The 22,394-nt window shown below is 37.8% G+C and overlaps 1 protein-coding gene across 1 annotated transcript; it reads right to left on the bottom strand.

Moving 5' to 3' along the window:
- Nucleotides 1-582: 582 nt before the first annotated feature.
- LOC148364952 (phosphatidylinositol transfer protein beta isoform-like) lies at nt 583-21,268 on the bottom strand. Its single transcript, XM_088335307.1, has 11 exons — nt 21,149-21,268; nt 17,974-18,004; nt 13,524-13,669; nt 12,279-12,370; nt 12,152-12,159; nt 11,974-12,048; nt 11,796-11,879; nt 6,742-6,819; nt 5,072-5,182; nt 4,725-4,847; nt 583-2,469 (listed from the first exon to the last, which is right to left on the bottom strand). Exons 1-11 carry the CDS (start codon nt 21,241-21,243, stop codon nt 2,422-2,424), a joined length of 891 nt encoding a protein of 296 aa, XP_088191433.1. The 5' UTR covers nt 21,244-21,268; the 3' UTR covers nt 583-2,421.
- Nucleotides 21,269-22,394: the final 1,126 nt, after the last annotated feature.

Consider the following 22,394-nt stretch of genomic DNA (forward strand, 5'->3'; position numbering starts at 1 on the left):
AAGATGACATGCCCTTGAAATGAGTGTTTAAAGAAGACATTGACTCCATAGTAGACAAGCAAAGTCTTGGTTCCAAATCAATAAAATTAAAGTTATGAAGTCACCAGGCCAATCCACAGATCTACTGTATCTACTGGTAACTTCCTTGGCATGTAACAATAAAAATATACTAAAACCTGAGATACTTTGGTTAGTCAAATTGCACTGTTATTGTTTTGAACAGCACTAATTGTATACATATATATAAATAATGTTATAATTAGATAATAAACGAACATTTTTACTAATTTCTCACATCCCGCATGTTTTAGAATTTAGATATACCTAATAAGTCTTAATTACATGTTTACGCTGGAGTTCATGCTCAATCAGTCTCACATGATAACATACCTTGTTGCATACAGTTTATAAAGTTATCAGTGACGAAGACAATTCAATTCAATAAGAAATAAATTGTTACAAGACCAGAGGAAAACATCTTGCTCAAAATGTTAACAATCCCCAAGAATTGTGAGAATGGCGAGAGACTGTGAATACATTATTCAATGGTAGGCAGCACAAGAGAATAAGAGTTTACTCATGTTTCTCCTCAAACAATTTAATAATCAGATCACATACATTCAAATGACACACTTGAAGATTAAAAGGCTGAGATGACACAACATCAACATTCAATTATGAAAATTTGATTTGAAACATTTAAAAATCAAGCAATTTTGATTGTACAGTTGTTGATATAATTTAGGACAAGACAGGACATATGTTCAAGAAACACACTTGCTGGCTTTTTTAATCAGACCTGCAATTGGAGTTCAAAGAGACCAAACACATTTGGGGCGTCTACAAAACATTTGTTAAACAGTGCATTATTTTGCACGGTCCTGAAACCTTAATACATAATGTCCTTTGAGCGCTCAATAACAAGAAAGTGATTCATTAAACATAATATCGAATAATTTGTGGTGAATGTCATTTTTTCAGTTTGTGTTATATTTAGCAGATAGAAATGCGGTACGTATGTAAACAAATACAGTGAGATTCTTTGGCTATGAAATGATATGGATAAACACATAGCGAGAGAAAACAAAGCAACTTCTTGAACGCAAACGGTACATATGACTAATAATTCATGCCATTACACCTCCACAAATTTGTGTGCTATGCCCATGTTTCCTGATGACAACACTCAATGAGCACATGATTAACATCATCTTCAAAGTGCACTGTGGAGTTGAAACTCAAGACACAAAATGGCACGTCCATTAAAACAGTGACAGTTTTAACAAGTAACACAGCAGAGATTGAATAAATCAAATGGTATTGGACAAATGAGAAAATAGAAAACAAAGACCTGTGGTCACTGAAACCAAACAGTGCATCGGATGCTAGCGCAATAACAGGTGGTGAGGTTTTGGTGTCAGTCAATTGGTCCGCCAAAATTGAGGGAGGTAGCTAAAGCGGGCAGCTCGAGCAGCTGATTGCACAGGTACAGCAGGTCGATTAGGTCCAAAAGCTTCAGAGGTTAAGGTAAGCAGCGGGTTGCAACTAGGCACTGGTAAACAAAGGCTGGCACAGTTGGTTCTACCGGCCGAACAAGGCAGGGCTGAGCTCCTGGGATGGACAGGTAAAAAAGGGCCAAGCGGCACCGGGCTTGAAAAGACTAGCACCATCAGGGTTGTTTTTTTCCCCAGTGCGTTTTGGGAATGCAGTGTGATTCACTTAAGTCTTTAGATAATAACAGTACCAGCCAGGAAAAACACATCGGCTAAATTAACATCACCTGGCTAATGGAGCTGGCATGAATCTGCTCAACTTCTGTGAGAGGATCAGTCACTACAAAGGCATTTGCACCTGAAGGTGAACGTGTCTGTGTGAGAGAGAGAGCGTGAAGACCTGCGCAGACATGACTGTCGCTCCTAATAAAATGCGGTGCTCAGGGTTAGGTGGGCTATTGATGGGAGGATTACAACAGCCAGAGGTGCAAAGGGCGAAAATAATCTCTTAATGGCGGTGGTCTTGGTGCACAAGAAAAAAAAAGTGTGACGCACGCATATTTATACTGAGGAATGCAAATTGCTGAGCCAGAGTGTGCAGTACAGTTAAATCCGCATCATCTTGGGAGGAATGATAAATGAGTTAAAAAACTCGAATGAATCGATCCCGGAAAGGGGAAGAATTTTCTTATTTGAAAGGTAACAATTATTTTGACTACAAAATCAAAGATTGGTTTCTAGAAATCAATTCCTTATAGGATAGAGGCCTTGTGAATGGTACACGCTGTGGATCCGCTCTATTGATCGCAAGAGCACTCTCAACCTTGTCCGCGGCCTGAATGTTTGATAGGAAGAATGTCAAAAATGGCATAAAAGTTGCCCTGCGAGTAGTCACCACTGTTGCTGCAACAGCAGGAATGGGGAATCCTTAGTTGTCTGCAGCACTTGTTCCTCTTAATTCGCCTTTTTTGCGGAGCTGTTGGAAAAGAGAAAAATCACTTGTTGGGGTGGACAGGACTCGTGAATATGCGCAAATTTAACTTACTGATGCATGGCTTTTATGTGGAACTTTTGCTTTTAATTTTGTCATTTTAAACTACCGAAAATACGGAACTACAGATCTTACCGGTTTAAAAGCCGAATGCATAAATTGAAGGCGAAACAGTTTTGTACATGCCTCACCGGATTTTAAGCCACAGGCTTAATTGTGGGGCGCATCATTAGAAGTGTCCTTAAAAAAGTTTAAAGTTAAGTATCTTTTCTAATAAATGTGTGTTGACAATGCCCAAGTGAGTACAAAGCGCTCTTATGTTTTTTTTTTACCACCGTGCCTATATGCTTTTATCTTACATTTTTGAGAGACGTCCGGGGACAGCTCATTAGGTATGGGAAATGGGTGATGGGGGTTGGTTATGGTGGAGAAACATTTTCATCTGCACCATTTTTACTCTCCCCATCAATTTGCGTACGTCACGTGTTTTCGGATCATGGCGATGAAGACGAAATGAGTCACACAGTGTTTGCTATGCGCAGTTCTATGATTTCCGTTATTTTGAGTATTGCTCTACTATTTACACATAAGATATTGCAGTGAAGATAAAAAAAAAAGATGCAGTCCTGAAAATGTACGAAAATATAAGTGGCTAGTGGTCCGAAATTTACAGTTTATAATGAAGGTCAGTTTAAAAAGAATTAAAAATTTACGATATAGATGATCTTGTCAAAGAAAATAAAACCCACACATCTATTTTAGATCGTACCACCCTGAGGCTGATTGCTTTAGAAAGCCAATTAGTGTCAGAATGAGATACCCAAAGAAATAAATAGAAGAGGTCAAACCAACTGTGGCTCTAAACAGAACACTGGACAGATGTGATGAAACGGCATCAGGATTACCATCCTTGCTGCTGCTCCTCCCCTCAATCACCTTAGAGACTCCTTCTCTAAGGCAGAATTCCATTTGTATGCTAATGAAGGGATGGGAGCCATCTTCAAGGTAGGCGCTACTTTGGCCTTTCCGTCCTCTTCTACGGTGACAGAACAAAATTTCTAGTCTACACAAAATGAGTGTTTTTTTCAGGAGGCGCCACACGCCCAGGCCTCAAGTTTCCCTCCATTGCAGTGGAGACATGTCATGAAGACTTGAAGACTATGGGCTCATGTCACACGCAAATATAATCCTGCTCAGGAACCTGAACCTAATCCTTACTACGTTTCTCTTTAATGCTAACAGATGTTTACTTACTCAGAGAAAAATGGGAAACACATGCTGGTACGATGCTGGTAGACAGCAGGGAATGTTTGATCTGGCCCAGTTTAGGCCAGAGAAGTAGAACTTCCAATTTTCCCCCTTATATTCCAAAAAACTAATGTTCAAAGAGATATTTCGCAATTATATTGCGCCTTTTAACACAGTTGTGCCCTATGGTTGTGAAACTGTGGTAATTGCGCAAGTCAAAACAAATGCCTTTTAATAAAAGCTGGCCTACGTTAAGTTAGGTAAACATTGTTTATTAGATAGATAGATAGATAGATAGATAGATACTTTGTTCATCCCCGAAGGGAAATTCACATTTCCAGCAGCATCCCTGAGCTGAGAACAATCGAGAACAATCGAAAATAACACGGGAGCTGCTGGAGTGGCTGCCATTCGTGACGGCGCCGGAAGAAAAGATTCAATTTGAATCATGTACAAACAAACAAACAATTGAATCATGTACAAACAAACAAACAAACAAAATATTCATGTTTCAATAAGTGGAGTGTTAATAAAATGGGGGGAAAATATTGAGAGAATTAATAATGAAATGAAATGATCTGCATTTATATAGCGCTTTTCAAGTCAATGACTTCCCAAAGCGCTTTACAGTGTGCTTCACATTTCCCAATAGCGGCCGTGCAGCCATGAAAGGCGCTAACCTGCTTATTGGGGGTATTAGGGGTTCAGTGTCTTATAAAATATAAAAACTACATGTAAATACATACATTTGTATTTTATATTCAGGAATACAAATGCTACTGGTTTAGATAAACAGCATTGTCTTGGGAGAAATAAAATACAGAAATATTAGTAATTAATTGATGGTTATACGTTTTCATTGCATGCTTTCCACTCAGCATTCTTTCACATAATGCCCAAGAAACGATGTACAACCGAATATCATTAGCAGCCAACAAATATACAATTACGTCAATCCCCATTTACAAGTTCATCATATTCTGTGTACTCACCTCATCCAACTCCTTCTGAGTTTCTGCCTCCATCCGTCGGATATCATCCATTGTTAGCTCCACCCACTTGTCAATCCAACAGAAAAGCTGGCGGTGAAAGTTGGTGAAGATCCTCTTTTCTTGCTAGGGGAATGAAGCGAGTGTCAGAAAGGTTTTGAATTGGTAGATGTTTACATTTACAGAAAGAAAATATTTAAAATCTTTGAAAGTCATAACACATTTTCTAGTGTTCTTTCAATACATTTAATTTCATATCATGTCAATCAGCAGATCAATTAACATAATTTATATTACAAAAATAAAGACTGGTGGGATTGAAAACTATAAATCACGACGGTCCCACTAACCTCATGGATGAAATTCTCGACTTTTGTCTGGAGGCCAAACCATTTAAATTTGACTGTGACTAGCTTGTAGGCGCACATTCTAGGGCAGTCAGTCTTGCTACACAATTCTCTCTGATGAAAGTTGGGGGAAAAAAAATAATAAATTAAATGTCTCCACTTTGAAAGTCAACAGGATACATAATGAAGAAAATGAAGAAAAGTTATATATGAGAAAATAGTCAAAGAGAGCAAAGAGAGTAAATCTTTACACCAATCTTGTCAGTATTTGAAGCTATAAAAATATAATTAATACATACATGGAGCATAGTGAAATATTAATCAATATAAAGATGTGCTGTGCAAAGATAAAAGCTCCCTAATCTATAACACTATTTCCAAATCCATCCTGCGCCTGGTGCAAAAGGTGGAGGAGGTGGCAGAGCAAAGTGGATAAACTCCAGATGAAGGGACCAGTTCTCTGCCTCTGCCCCGACAGTGACACCGTTCCCGACAGACAAGCCTTTGTGGCCACGGATGGCAGATAAAACAGAACCGCAGATGTGATAACGGCGGCGCTAAGATGGTTACATTATTAACTCAGAGGACTTGCTCGCACCCAGAACAATCCCGGGGAAGACTCAGAACACCTGTTTAATTAATCACTGAATTCTGGCTCAGTATTCCAGGAAAAAATGCAACAGACCTGCCTCGTTCACCCCCATCCCGCCACCCTTTGAAGCAGCCATCATGGAGAAAAAGCCGGGAGAGGGGAAATGAGAAACGTTTCTAAATTTGCAGTGGGTTTAGAAAAGTTGGCGTGGCAAATGAAGAACTTGACATGAAACGCATTGCACATCAAAACAGTTACGGTGACATTTCTTCTCCCCCTCTCTGTGCCCCGCTCAAAGGAGCAGAAGTTTTGAGAAATACAAAGGGAAGAGATTTGCAAGCATATGTGCATGCAGAGATAAACTTCAGTTTTATTGCTGCGTGAGCCTGGCAGAAAATTGTCCCTCTTTTGTTAACTAATTCCCCCGGCCCCCTACTTCTTCAGTGTCCACTGTGGACGAGAAAATTATCTAATTATGAAGGGATGAAAAGTTATGCCTCTTTTTAAGCAGTTTGGCGGCTGTTTTGTTCTGGAGAATTTCTCACTGGCAAGGAAAGTTTTAAATCTGGCCTGCGCCAAAGTTTAAAGAAAAAAAGATGCAAGATACAACACCATTTAATCATCTATATGGGAACAACAATCCCCCAGTCAATTTTTTTTCTTGCACACATGTCTTCATCATGCATGATGAGCCCTCTCTTTAGAAATTGAGATTGATCTGTATTGCAGAGCTTATCTGCCTTGGCGATGGTACATTTCCATTTGCGCCAATTAAAGAACAGGTGAATTATGTTGATGAAACAGCAGCCTTGCAAACTTGGGAGTTCAACAACACGCACAATTTTGTCCAATAAATACAGACGAGACACTCGGGTTCAAAGCAAGTTATCACGTGAATGATGCATTCGATAAATCAAGTAAGATTGTAACTTATTTTTTCCAGAATTTAACAGTTTGAGATGAAGGTAAGTCTAAAAAACTACACTACATTTGTTGAGTAAGAATATCCCAAAACTCAAACAGCCTTAAATGCTATCTAAAGAAAAGTAGGAAGCCAGGCAGATTGATCCAGTGAAATTACCTTCCAGAAAGGTCCAAGCGGTCCTCTTCCGGTTTTAACAGATTTGAAAATTGTGGGATCCTCGTCCTGCTTGTAGTCCTAAGGTGACAAAAAGTGATGAATTTTAATGATTTGATACATGCTGTAAGTACATTTATCACATGAAAGGTGATAAATGTTTCCAAAGATACAAACACAATAGTACCTTTCCTCCCAGAACGTTAGTATATTAATCTTAAATTCAAGAGACCGAAACCTTAAATTCATTTGCTTGAACGCCTCAGGACATTAGTAAGTAGGGCAGCGTCTGTATTACTAATATTTATCTGTACAACCGTTTGACTTACGCAAAACGCTAGATACGAAAAAAAAAATTCGGGATGTTGAAAAATATCTGGGCATTGCTGTAAATTACATTTGATATTGTGTGCACCTTTTTCCGAGTAAAAAAAAAGATGCAAGTTTTTGCATGCCAGATATTTTCCCCGAAGAAGATATCTGGCTTCTACTTCCTAGTTCATGTGTAAACACATTGCACTGTATCTCTAGTGCGCTAAGAACTTCTACATTTTAATTGTTTAATATCTCATGCATCCATTTACAAGGAGTCTCAAATGGCTCCACAGACCACAGAATGTCAATGCCTAATGTGTAGCTTTGTTTTTCAGTACTATGCTTTAATCATTCAGCCTGCTTTGTAACGTTATAGAGCATATTATTGTATTAAATGTTTATATTTCAGTTTCCAAACAATACAGGTTACTTATACAAGCATTAAAAAAACATTCCATACAAAATATAGCACTGAGGCAACTTACCAACAGATTCAACTTACAAATGATCGTCCGGAACCTACAGTGCATCCGGAAAGTATTCACAGCGATTCACTTTTTCCACATTTTGTTCTCAAAATTCTACACAAAATACTCCATTATGACAATGTGAAAAAAATTAAAAATAGAAAACTAAAAAATCACATTTACATAAGTATTCACAGCCTTTGCCATGAATTTCAAAATTGAGCTCAGGTGCATCTTTTTTCCACTGATCATCCTTGAGATATTTCTACAGCTTAATTGGAGTCCACCTGCAGTAAATTCAGTTGATTGGACATGATTTGGAAAGGCACACACCTGTCTATATAAGGTCCCACAGTTGAGTGTGCATGTCAGAGCACAAACTTCGTGTTTGCATGAAGTCAAAAGAACTGTCTGTAGACCTGCGAGACAGGATTGTCTTGAGGCACAAATCTGGGGAAGGATACAGAAAAATTTCTGCTGCTTTGAAGGTCCCAATGAGCACAGTGGCCTCCATTATTCGTAAATGGAAGACATTTGGAACCACCAGGACTCTTCCTAGAGCTGGCCGGCCTTCTAAACTGAGCGATCGGAGAAGAAGGGCCTTAGTCAGGGAGGTGACCAAGAACCCGATGGTCACTGGGTCAGAGCTCCAGCGTTCCTCTGTGGAGAGAGGAGAGCCTTCCAGAAGGACAACCATCTCTGCAGCAATCCACTAATCAGGCCTGTATGGTAGAGTGGCCAGACGAAAGCCACTCCTTAGTAAAAGGAACATGGAAGCCCGTCTGGAATTTGCCAAAAAGCACCTGAATGACTCTCAGACCATGAGAAACCAAATTCTCTGGTCTGATGAGACAAAGATTGAACTCTTTGGTGTGAATGCCAGGCGCCACGTTTGGAGGAAACCAGGCACCGCTCATCACCAGGCCAATACCATCCCTACAGTGAAGCATGGTGGTGGCAGCATCATGCTGTGGGGATTTTTTTCAGCAGCAGGAACTGGCAGACTAGTCAGGGTAGAAGGAAAAATAAATGCAGCAAAATATAGATATATCCTGGAAGAAAACCTGCTCCAGAGCGCTCTTGACCTCAGGCTGGGGCAAAGGTTCATTTTTCAGCAGGACAACGACCCAAAGCACACAGCTAAGATCTCAAAAGATTGGCTTCAGAACCATTCCGTGAATGTCCTGGAGTGCCCCAGCCAGAGTCCAGACTTGAATCCAATCGAACATCTCTGGAGAGATCTGAAAATGGCTGTGCACAAACGTCTCCCATCCAACCTGATTGAGCTTGAGACTCATTGCAAAGAAGAATGGGCAGAACTGCCTAAAGATAGGTGTGCTAAACTTGTGGGATCATATTCAAAAAGACTATAGGCTGTATTTTCTGCCAAAGGTGTATCAACAAAGTATTAAGCAAAGGCTGTGAATACTTATGTAAATGTGATTTCTTACTTTTCCATTTTTAATAAATTGAAAAAAAGTAAAAAAAAACAAAACAAAACTTTTTCACATTGTCATAATGGAGTATTTTGTGTAGAATTTTGAGATAAGAGATTCAATTAATACAATTTGGAATGAGGCTGTAACATAACAAAATGTGGAAAAAGTGAAGCGCTGTGAATACTTTCCGGATGCACTGTATCTTGTTTGTAAGTAGGGCAGCGTCTGTATTACTAATATTTAAACCTGCAAGGCCCAGATATAGAAAATTGCTAGCATTTTTTGACCTTTCAGATATTCTTGTTTTTATTTTACGTTTTTCTTCCCCAACAAAAAAAGGGTTTTATTACTTTTTAAATGTTGACATATGGCATCATTGGGCTTTTTAGGTGAGCAGGATTTATGTACCTTTAGTTCAAGAGACTGAAACCGGAAAAGACATTCCTGCACGTTTTAGACACTATTCTCTCCGCTTCCATAATGTTCCAGCCAATCTTCTTGCATTTTCATTCTGTTGCATTGACCGTCTTAAAAAAAAAAAAAAAGCATCTTCACACCTACACATTCAAACAATGAAACTAATTTTAATGTTTTGCATGGGTTGCTTAGGACATCCAAGGTTAACTGATATATAAAATCATTGACATCGTCATACCTGGTGATGCATTTATTTCATCTGTAATACCGCACTTCCCCCCCCAATTTTTTATTTCTCACACACAATTCAATAGAGGGTTGTGTCATCATACAGCAACACGAACAAAAAATATATACAATTGACGTTGCCATAATTAACAGAACAACAACAAAAATGACAATAAAATAAAATAAAAGGTGAGGTGTTTATATATATATTAAGTAAAAATTGTGTGATAGGCTTCCATCTTTTCTCGATTTGATCGAATTTCAGTTGACGACTTGCAGTGATTTTTTACCTTAATGTAAATTTGCTTTAATCTGTCTCTCCATTTCAATCTCTTATTACATAATTGGCATGCATAGAAGTTCGGTTTAATTAAAAAGATGAGCAAAAGGAAAAAAAGCCAAAGGTAACGAAAGGAGTTTCAATTTACCTCGTGCTGGAAGGTTTAGCAATTGTGAATAAATCATGATGTGCCAGCAGCTAAAAGCTATTTTTCAGGGCAATCAGCCAACAGGAGGGTGCAAAACTGTGTGGAAAATATACAAACATGAACTAGACTGTTTTAACATTGAGAGCTCAATCCCTATAACAATGCAGTGTGCAGCACTAATGAGGTCTGTGAATCAATGCACCGTGGCAGACAAAGGGGAGACACTCCTCCAGTAAAGCAGAGTGTGTTGCAGCCCTCTGCTTATCGTGTGCGGCTGTCAAATACTGCCATACGAACAACTGTGAGCTGTAATTACACTAACAAACTCATCGGTGCAGGCAGTACGTCCCAGGGCCTGCAGCCATGCCCGAGGCTAAGGGCTGATAGGGCCCTTAGACACAACACAGAAAGGCAAACATGTCCACCTCGTTAACTTCCCAGGGCAAATAAACATGAATGTGTACACGTACACACACACACAAATACACACATTCAGCGAGTGAGGCAATGGGATGTTAAATAAGAGCAATTATACGCAACTACGTAAAATCTTCAGATTTTTGTTTTAAGTGAGGCAATCATAGCATGATATTGTCAAATAAAAGATATTCACATTCATCCATTTTTTCTTTATTGGTTTAAATTTAGGCTATGCAAGGTCCAACAATCATTAATTGACAAACAATCACAGGGGCCATGCTTTAAAAATATGAGACATCCCTGGAGAACACCCAATCAAGTATCAAGATGAAACTGCATAAGCAAATAATTCAAACCTGAACCTTTAGTATGAGGCATAAATGACAACCCTTGAGTTGTCCCAAATTAAAATTCTCTTTAGAGTGTTTTAAGCCACCAAACATTTCACAGGGATGGAAAACTAACATGCACATGTGTCTAAATGATACAGGAATCCCTTTACATTAAAACGCCGCAAACTACCATATCTGGAATAGTTTTACAGGTATGTTCATTTTTAACGGAAATAATGTGGAGAAAGGAATGGATAACAAGAGGCAACATCCAACAAAGCAGAAATGTTTTAGGTGGATTCATATTTTTTTCGTCAGCATTATCATGTATTTTGGAGTAAATATTTTATAGTTGGATTCTATGGATTTTCCTTGATATAACAATTCCATTTTCATGGACATTCAAAGAAGTTGAAGATGACCAGGGGACATATTGGTGAGTTACCTCGGCTTTATAGTTTCCGGGTATCTCGTTTCAGACGGATTGCGATGTTCTGAAATGGTCATCATATCTTGAATGCCAGTAGTTTAAGCTTTCCAAATGATATGTGACATGTAATTTCAGTGACTGGTGACATCGTACAGACACACATTTGTTTCATAAGTCTGTTAAGGGGTTAAGGTACCACATATTGTTAAAACTCTGTGTGTAACGTCTTTCTTTGTAAATTTCATGTTTCATTGAGGGCACATGTGGCTTACAATTCAAATTTTACGGTAATCACAATTTAGTCCCACTGTTATTTTATAATGTGAAATATTTGATTGATCAGATTCTAAAAAGCAATGTACTTTGCGTGTCTTTTTTCTGTGTAAGTAAAAATATAAATACCAAAAATGAACCTATTGTTAACAATAGTTTACCATAGGTATATTCCTGGACTGTGATTGCCGTGTTAAATGGCTGCTAACTTAACCAAGTTGAAAAACAAAACAATGTGAAAAAAGATTTTCTTGACATTACAAACAGTTCTCTTGTTTACACAAAGGTGCTAAACATTTGTAACTTACAGAGGTTGAAATTTGACTTCGGTCAGCAATGTCAATCGGCACAACCGCAACTTTCTGCCAGATTGAACGATCTAGTTTGTGCACCTGAAACAAAAACATGTGTATGTAGTTTTTTTATGTAAGCGCATACAATAAACAGAATCGTCATCTATTCCCCGAGTGTCATATTGTTTCTCACATTTTCTTGCGTTCCAAGGTCTGGTTTGTGCCATGTCTCAATTTTGATCAAGAAATTATCTTCCATAAACTCATTCTAAGAGAGAAAAGAAATAAAATTGTACACAGCAGAGTATCTTCAAGTACAATTGCAATAATAAATGAAAAGAGCAACCACACAGCCACCAATGCATACCCACCGTCACTTCTGAACCACAAAAAGGTACAAAGAGAAAAAAAAGATACATTAGTTACAGAAAAACATTGACCACAATAGAGGAAAAAAAGATCAAATAAAACAGAAACCATATCTGAAAGATGACTCACCAGTTCTGCAGTAGGGGTACGCGTTCCAAGCTTTTTCATGAAACACGAAGGCGCTTTCAGGTGCCAAAAGCTGAATAAACGTCGGAACTTTACTGTGAAAGGAGGAAACGGAAATTGAATTTGTGTGATAAAATTTATTCTTGACTCATTCACTACCATCATGTATAAAGGAGCTTTCATTTGCATGGTCCCCGAATGCCAAAATGTAAAATTAAGTATTTGTTTTATTTTTGAAAACCATTATAAAGGGTTTGGCGATGGTCATTTGTATCAAGCCTTTGGGAATGATTTCAGGATAATAAATCACCATTAGATGGCAGAAATGGCTTTAACTAGATCTTTGTCCACACATCAGGGAAGCCCCAACTTCGTAGCGTTGCTTCGTTTTTCTGACATATGAGTATGTGTTAGCAGCCCCATAAGGCAAGTAGGAATAGTGAAACACTGTGGTGAAACGCAAGATCTGGACAAATATTAATAGGCAGACAACTCCTCAAAAGAGATTATATATACAAAAAAATGAACAAGTCTCATCAATATCATCTGGCCAGATATGGATGACTGTTCATACACGTTTGCAGGAACGCGGTTGCCCGAGGGAATGCTATCGCTGGGTGACCAAGAGTTTCTGAATTATTTCAGTGTTTTGGGAATAAAATGTTATATTGCAAGCAAAGTGCCCTTGTGTTTATGGTAATCTTTGTTTAGATGTTGGAGGTACCAACATTATTTTCTTTCTTAAAATACACCAAAGTGAAAGTTCTGGTTGAAATGCATACTTCTACAAAAATCAAATGTTCTCAATTTTGTTTTACTTGGCAATGTTCAACTGTTGCTTACTAAACAAGGATAAAAGCTAGAAACACTTTTTCTAATGAAAGATGAGGATTCAAGCTTTATTTTAATATGTCCTATGATTATATAGCTACCAAATTAAATTTTCAATATGCCTTAAAAAAATAGTCAAAATGCCCCCAAAAAATGTCTGTTAACAGCGCTTCCCATTTGAGGGAAGCGTCAAGCATAAATGCAATAAGATCAATTATTAACAATTGCATTGCATACTAGCAAATTACTGAACATTTGTTTCTCATTTGCATCACAAACTTTTGACTACCAGTGGATGTATATGAGAGAAACATTAGACGTGAAAAACAAAACAAATGATACAATACTGCCACCAGGTGTCCACATGCTGCAAGTACAGTAAAATGAGACAGGGAAGTCTAGTGACATTCCACATACCTCTTAAGGCGGTAAATTTTGTGTGTAAACTGTCCTTTCTCTCCGTCCTCGACATACGGCTCGTTTTTGAGAACTTCAATTCCCTCACCACCGCCGGTTTCATTTTTACTTGCTTCAGCCACAGAATACAACTGTCCGACTTGATACTGCAATGCAAAACGCCAAAAAATGTTTATACAAGAGCACATCAACACATTTTTTTGGCGGGGTGGGGGGTAAGGTTACGGCCAGGGGGGGGGGGGGGGGGGGCGGGGGGTGCAGAATGACAAACATTCCCAGTGTGCAAGTTTTATAAAATATGATTAAGACTCTATCCCTTGTGTTGAGTTAAACAGTTCATTAATATTATTGTTCTTTTTACTTTTTTTTTTACTATTTGTTTTCTGTGTATTTCTGCAGCACTTTCTGTCCCCTTGGAAATTGTTAAGTTAAACAGTTCATTAATATTATTTTTCTTTTTACTATTTGTTTTCTGTTTTTTTCCTGTGTATTTCTGCAGCACTTTCTGTCCCCTTGGAAATTGTTAAGTCTGTAGTTTTTCATGCCAACTTCTTCGTAGTGATGCAATGTTCAATAAAAGGATTTAAATAAATCTAGTTTTTTTTTAAATAATGATGTCTCAGGCGCACTCTGGCAGACTGAAGTGGTACTACAACCCCCAATGTCACAAAGCTAATGCACTGTTATTTGCATTGATTTAACATGCCTAGTGGCTCATAAATCATGTGACACAATGCTTTTAAAATGAAATTAGTCGCAAACACATGAAAAAAAGATTGAGTATATGGATTCATTGTTGCAGCTCGATTATCAACACAACTTTAAAATAAACACATATGCATCGTCATGGCGCATTGCTCAGTGCAGTCAGCTCTAGGTAAATACGACAATCCTTTGCAGTATTTTGTGATTTTTTGTTTTACAAAAGAAATGTTTTGAAGCCATTATATCGGACAAAATAATGGCCAAAATAAGCTTGAACACTCTTAAATAACTGCGAGAAGGAGTCGAATTTTTGAGTGGCATATTATTGATACCAGCACAGCGGGTAGGTGGTTAGCACGCAGCCTCACAGTGCAAAGGTCCAAGGTTCAATTCAAACTAATGCAGCCCCCCCATGCCTGCGTAGGTTTCTTTCGGGCACTCCGGTTTGTTCCCACATTCCCAAAAACACACATGTCAGGTTAAGTGGCCGGTCCAAATTGTCACTAGGTGTGACCGAGCGAGTGGGTTGTCTGGTTGTGTGCCCTGCGAGTGGCTGGCAACCAGTTCGGAGGGTCCCCTGCTGACTGCCTGGAGTAGGCTGGGATAGGCTCCAGCACCCCCAGCGACCCTGGTGAGGATAAGCGGTGCGGAAAAGTGGATGGATGGATATTATGATATGGGACACAGGTTCTGGCATTAATATAGTTATTTCAAGTTTAATCAAATCATCTAAAAAGACAAAATGTGAAGAATTAGCCTTTGTCTGGAGAGAGGGTTTGACAGTTTTGTTGAATTTGGTCTTAAAATCTAAGTTGTGGCTCTCTTTTAAAAAATTTATTTTTGCTTTTATGGTTCTTTGGGTCAAAAGGTTCGAGACCACTGTAGACTATTAACTAAATGTATATTTTAATGTATTTTCCCTTAATGTTTGCCAAATGGAGTTGATCATAGGTGCATTAACATCTATTTTCATGTAGAACAGGTAAAATAAGACAAGTCTTGTTTTGTGTTTTTTAGTTAATTCTCCAGTTAAAAGTAAAGCACACATTAACAGACTAGCACTTACAAAATGCCAATCAAGTCATACCTTTTGCAATGGTGAGTGAACAAGTACATTATTTGTTGATAAAAGGGGAGTCAGAGTTTGGATTTTTCACATTCCTTTCTTTCTTTTCATGCATGTGGCAACTAATATCACAAACTTAAACCTTACATTTCTTTTGTGATTAAAAGTTTATGTGCAGTCAAGAAAGGGGGTAAGTTGTATCTGACTATAATGACCTCAACTTCCATTACTGGTCCAACAAAATCAACAAATAGATGAAACAGTATCTAGAACCACCACAACTTCATTTTCAATATCAAGCTTCTAGAAGAGTGCTTCTCAACAGGTGAGTCAGGACCCAAAAGTGGCTCGCGGGCATTTGCCCTTGCAAAATAATGCTAAGAAAAAAGACAGAAGGTCTATTACACAGTAGATGGCGACAATGCCCTGCTGGGTCTCTTCATATTGTTCAGTCAATCAGGACAGTCCTACCGTATTTTCCGCACTATAAGGCGCACCTAAAAGTCTTAATTTTTTTCAAAAGCTGACCATGCGCCTTATAACACAGTGCGCCTTATATATGGCTCAATATTAAATTCGCAAGGTCTCGCAACTTACTCAACGGCCGCCGACTCGATTTTACCCCGAACGTGGAGTAGTCCGCGGTGTATGCTGGGATTTATATACCGGCGTTTCATTGGCTAACCAATGTGTCAATCATCATTTGAATTGATCACTATTGGTTGAAGTTATTCGGAGCCTCGGATTGGCTAGATGGCCAAAACAAACCCTGCAATCGGCCGAGTTTACCAATGGCGTAGCAAGTCCGCGGTGTATGCTGGGATTTATATACCGGCGTTTCATTGGCTAACCAATGTGTCAATCATCATTTGAATCGATCACTATTGGCTGAAGTTATTCGGAGCCTCGGATTGGCTAGATGGCCAAAACAAACCCTGCAATCGGCCGAGTTTAGTAATGGCGTAGCAAGTCCGCGGTGTATGCTGGGATTTATATACCGGCGTTTCGTTGGCTAACCAATGTGTCAATCATCATTTGAATCGATCACTATTGGCTGAAGTTATTCGGAGCCTCGGATTGGCTAGATGCCCAAAACAAACCCTGCAATCGGCAGAGTTTAGCAATAGCGTAGCAAGTCCGCGGTGTATGCTGGGATTTATATACCGGCGTTTCATTGGCTAACCGATGTGTCAATCATCATTTGAATCGATCACTATTGGCTGAAGTTATTCGGAGCCTCGGATTGGCTAGATGGCCAAAACAAACCCTGCAATCGGCCGAGTTTAGCAATGACGTAGCAAGTCCGCGGTGTATGCTGGGATTTATATACCGGCGTTTCATTGGCTAACCAATGTGTCAATCATCATTTGAATCGATCACTATTAGCTGAAGTTATTCGGAGCCTCGGATTGGCTAGATGCCCAAAACAAACCCTTCAATCGGCCGAGTTTAGCAATGGCGTAGCAAGCTTGCTACAGTACGCCATAAAGAAACATGTTTCTTAGTCTGTATTTGTAAATATTCTACTCTCCTGGATTTACTTCACTCACGGTTGTAAGAAGACAATGATTGCGTATCATTATTGAACGTGAGAACTTAGGTGAGTTATGCGGCTTTATATTTTCCCGGTATCTTGTTTTAGAACGATCTTGATGTTGCTGTGATGAGTTGAGTGAACTAAACTCAATTCCAAGTGTTTATTGTCATATGCACAGTAAAGTTGTGAGCGAAAAAGAAAATAGAAACACAGAAATGTTTGGCATTTCTTGAATCCCAAGACTTCAACCGTCCGAATGATATTTGAAATGACGCATTCAAGTGACATCGTACGGACACCGCATCCGCACGTGTCTACGACACGTATTTGCTTCTTTGCAAGCTTTGGGAATGTTAAGGGGGTAATCAGTTTGACTGAATCATCTGACTGTTTTGTCGACGTTCCCATTGTAGCGCCTTAATATCCGGTGCGCCTTATCTATGGAAGATATAGGACCAAAAACTATTTTTTGGGGGTGCGCCCTATAACCCGGTGCGCCCTATAGTGCGGAAAATACGGTAATTGGGTTTGAGAGAGACCACAACTCATTTTACTGTGATTGTTTGTTTTAATTCCTTTCCGTGCCAATAATAATGGGTCATTTATAAGGGGAAGGAAAAGTGAAACTGTGACAAAGGAAATGATTACAAAATATGAAAATATTCTCCTAGTGTCTGCTGTTGACGCACGACTTGAAGGTTCAGTAAATGGTTTTAAAAATGTTATATTTCCATTTTATTTTTTTACCCGTGTATTGATCTTTATCTTTATCAAATAAGTCATAATTGTAGTTTAGGTAAACAGTATTTTGGGTACAAACTTCTTTAGTAAGTGGCTATTTAAAAGCAGTTTTATGGGGGCACTAGTAAGGGTTGTAGGCATATAAGAACACAAATATGGTAATTGAGGTCGTCTTGGTTTTACTGGTCAAATGAAGTTAACACATATAAATTGAAAAAATATATTTTGGTTTTAAATTCTAAAATCTGCTGCACTTATTCAAAAAGGTCTATGCATACATTTGTCAAAATTCTACCTTTTGGTGCAGTTAATGTGTCCCACTATCACCAAAAATCAGTCTATCCCTAGAACACAAAAATGTTTGCGCCACAAATTGACATTCAGAATTCATTGGGACTCACCTCCTCAACACTACAGGGTAAAACCACACGGCTAGGAAAAAACACAAAGAGACAAACATTTTTAACAAAAAGAAATTCTTTAACAAATCACACTATACAATCAATTCCAAAATGTAAAAAGTATTAGACAAAACAGATCCTGGATTCCACACAAAAAAAGAAAAAAAAAACATTGAAATTGACTAAATTTGACAGCTCAGTTTAGGTCTGCTACTAAGAGAATTTTGTTTTATGTTGTTTCATTTGCACAGAAAACATCAATCATGAGTAATACATCTTGAGCATTTTGATGTTTGCAAATAAATAACGACTGAACAGGTCTGGAACTGTACTTCACTAAACAAAAATATATTGAAATAAATAGGCAACATAGCAGGCATGTTTAGTACCTCATTTTAAGACCAATACCGATAAACTCTTGACTACTCAACGATATCTCTAGGAGATAATACTTAGTTATCACTCTCTCTTCCAAATTCGAAAGAAACACAACCTATTTTTCTTTAACATTGCAGTCAAGTCAAGAAATTATTAATCTAACTCCAATACTGGGGTTGTTAAATAGCTGCAAGATCAATACTGGTATTGGCCACTATCCCAAATAATTGTCTTTTATTGTCAACTACAACAATGTAGTGAATCATTATTTACAAAGAATTTAGTCACAGCACTACAGGATAAACACTTAATAAAAACTTGAAGTGACAGTATAGATGTCACTGTATCATGTAGTAAAACAAAAAAGAGCACTAAAAATTGCAAAGAAAAGCAAAAAATATGGAGATGTAAGGAGAACAAACTGCACAGTTTCTGCATTTTTATTTTCATTCCCAGCCTTTTGTGACTAAAAAAAGAAAAGATAAAAGGGGGAAAAAATAGAATATGAAAGAGGAAAAACAGAAAAGAAGAGGAAAGGTAGAAAGGAGAGAAAAATGTAAACGGGAGAAATTCAAGAACAAAAAGAAAAAAAGAACATCGAAAATGATAGGAAAAAGAATCAACAGATAAAATACATACTAAAGCAAAAATGGAAAATCAAACAAGAGAAAAATAACAGAAAAGACAAAAGAGAAAAGCAAGGGCAGAAAGAATAGAAAAGATGATAAATGGAAAAATAATCAGGGAAAAAAAAGCGAAACGGAAGAAAATAGAAAAACTTTAGGTTTCATTGCCTTTTTCTTCCTATAATAGCGGGTCTAAAGAGTTAGTAATAGGGGAAAGGAAAAGTGAAAAACAGTGACGACAACAACAGAGTCAAAGAACATATTTTACGCTTTTTACCTGTTTATTCATCTTTGTTCACTAAATTATTATTGTTGTTGTTTAAGTACACATATTAATATTTTGAATTTCTTTAGGTATGTTAGCCTGAAGAGGGATGTACTTGCCCAAGGCACACAACAGGAAATTGTGCCCCTTCAACCCTAGTGGTTAAGGGATACAGACACCCACCAACATATGGAACATTTGAAGCAGTTGTATGGGGTCACTTTTATGCTATTATATACAGTACATAAGTGAAGCCATTTTGGGTTTGCTGGTAATTACATACCTGTCAACCTCCACCGCTTCATGCCCTTACAAACTGTTGTATTTTTCCTTACAAAATACAAAATAATCGTGTTTATTTATGTAGTTTAACATGTCATATTGTACATGTGTTTCGTTATATCATATATATATATTTTTAATTAACATTTTGTCATGAGATACTGAGTTGCTCGACATGAATGAGGTTTATTATAAAAAAAAAGTTCAAAAATTAAGTAGCTTGGACGTTCACTGTAGAAGGAAAAAATACATGCAAATATAATTAAGTAAAATAATACATGTTCTTATTCAAATTATTAATTCATTTTCTGCATTAAATCATTGTTGGCAATATACTGATTAAAGGGATAACCACATAACCTGTCTTTTTAATTTTCTCCTTTTATACTTCCTTTTTTTCTCAACTTCTTTATTCAACATAATAATTCGTAATTGCATCAAATGCTTCAAAGCAAGTTAGCCGTTTAATGAGTTGAGCTGAAAAAGCCAGTTCTCTAAAAAGAGACGGACTTTCTTTCACTACACAACTACCACATGAAACCCGATGTTTTTTAAGACTACATGTATTTCAAATTTACTCAATCAACTTGCGAACTCATTTGACTTGATGGATTTGCCGTTTCGTGATAGTCGGTGTAAACCGGATGGTACCCATAATTGACAAATGAGCGTTTTTCCGTACAAGATATTATTATACGTCGTACACGTCTTAAAATGCATAATAAACGCACCTTGTGCGGCAAAAAACGAACAGGTTGACAGGTATGTAATTACAATTAAGTAAAAATGAAAAGAAAACGTGAATATATTCTATATGCGCTTTTATCTTTAATCCTTTGAATGGATGCATTTGAGAAGTGGTTTTTTTCAGTACTTGACTTAGATTAAAGCTTGTCATCAGGGTGGAATGGTGGGTCCTGAAGTCAAACCAGTTGAAAACAGTGCACTTAATAAAACACACTATGCCTTTAAGCAGCGGAAGTCCTCCCTCTAATGCATCGAGAAAACTATATCGAATGAAGTGCTGGAAATAATTTATTAACTGGAACACAATATTTAGTACTTTATAGCAGAGTGATTGATAATATTATATTAGTGCTGGCGTGGTTTGTTCTAACTTTAACACAGAAGCTAATTGCTAAAGAGCAGAGCCCACTGAGAGTACAGCTAGCAAACTAGCTAACAAAGTAGCGCAATCTGAATGAATTTAGATACGAAAAGCTATAAGTGGGGGGGAAATCCAGCACAATCAAGTGTACCATTTAAATCAAAATGATTGTAATAGCCGTAGTTAGGTTAATATAACAACGGTTAACATTAGTTATGAGCGAGCTAATTACACGTTTACGTCAAGCGAAGTTTAACACCTTAACGGAAGAGAGGCAACCAACACAAACAGCCCTGTTAATAATTAAATGACTTTATATGGGAAAAGTAGCTCTCGGCACCGGTAGGCCACAAAAGTTTTTGGACAACGCCACCACCCTTCTTCGCTCGTCAAAATGTCAGCAGCACATAATCTAAAAAGTTTCCTCGTAGCCGTAATTCCACCACCACACCTTTCATAAACGTAACGTTCTAGTGAAAGAGGCATTAAAGATAAAAAAAAACAGAAACAACTCACTACTCCTTGATCAGGACCATCGTTTTGAAGCAATGGCTCCGACTCGATCGCACGTCGTCCCAACAGTAGCGGCAGATGATTGCGGCTGACGTCATCAGCTGTGAAGAACTGTAACTAGCCGCGCCCTTTGAGGTCGGGGATTGGCCGTACGTTCATACTGTCATGTAAGGGTAGCCAATAGGAACGATCTTGCGTTCCAGAAAAGACCACTTATTTATGGGATTTCATTTTAAGGGAATGACTGGTGATGAAGGGAACCCTCCCATGGTTGTATGTAAACAAAACTACAGTAACATGGAGCTTCAAGAACAGACACAATAATAATTAAGAAAGACTGTTAACAAAAAGGTAGCAACTTTTTGGGTACAATTTTACATTTTGGGGATTTACAAAAATCACTGTAGGTAAACTTGAATTCACCTTCTCTGAACATTTAGAAAAAAAACCTTAAATGACGTTAACCATTGAAGCTTTGAGTGGAATTTAGGTACATCCTAAAATTGCATTGAAAAGGGCAATATCCTTAATCTTTTTTAGTTTTGACTTTTGCCGTTTCAAATCATCATTTTTCAGGTTGCACAGCTCGTGATACAGTACTACTCTTATGGGATAACAATATACATGATTTGAAAGAATGAATACAATTGGTAATCACGGTTAAATGTGTTCAAATGGCCTCCACAGTCACCAGATCTCAATCCAATAGAGCATCTTTGGGATGTAGTGGAACGGCAGATTCGCATCATTGACGTGCAGCTGACAAACATGTGCCAACTGTGTGTGCCATCATGTCAATATGGACCAAACTCTCTGAGAAATGCTTCCAGCACCTTGTTGAATCTATGCCACGAAGAATTAAGGCAGTTAACTCGTTACTAGCATGGTGTACCAAATAAAGTGACCAGTGATTGTGTACCGTGTTAATTGTTTTGGGGATTTTGTTGCTACTAAATGTTATTGCACCTATTTTAATTGCACTATTGTTATGATGCATGGTTATTTTTCATTCACAATCATGGCAGTATTATTTCAACTTGGGCAAGTCTCTAAACACTACTTGGTGATTTTTTTTCTACTTTTTATCCTGGTAATCTTATATCCTTTTTTTCTATTCAAAGTATGTATTACATGCTTACACTGGAGTGCCACATCTAATCTCGTTGCATGCAATCAGAGGTGGGTAGAGTAACCAAAAACTTTTTACTCAAGTAAAAGTATTGTTACTTCAGAATATTACTGAAATAGA

The sequence above is a fragment of the Urocampus carinirostris genome, chromosome 5 (assembly GCF_059441175.1).
Source record: "Urocampus carinirostris isolate Australia breed hairy pipefish chromosome 5, RoL_Ucar_1.0, whole genome shotgun sequence".
NCBI lineage: Eukaryota > Metazoa > Chordata > Actinopteri > Syngnathiformes > Syngnathidae > Urocampus > Urocampus carinirostris.

Excerpts from the sequence above, each read along its gene's own strand:
- LOC148364952 (XM_088335307.1), bottom strand. The coding sequence starts at position 21,243 with ATGACGTCAGCCGCAATCATCTGCCGCTACTGTTGGGACGACGTGCGA. Across the intron at positions 6,820-11,795 it reads GAAGTCAAATTTCAACCTCT|GACTACAAGCAGGACGAGGA; the intron begins GTAAGTTACAAA and ends TTGTCACCTTAG. Across the intron at positions 5,183-6,741 it reads CGCTTGGACCTTTCTGGAAG|AGAGAATTGTGTAGCAAGAC; the intron begins GTAATTTCACTG and ends AACTTTCATCAG.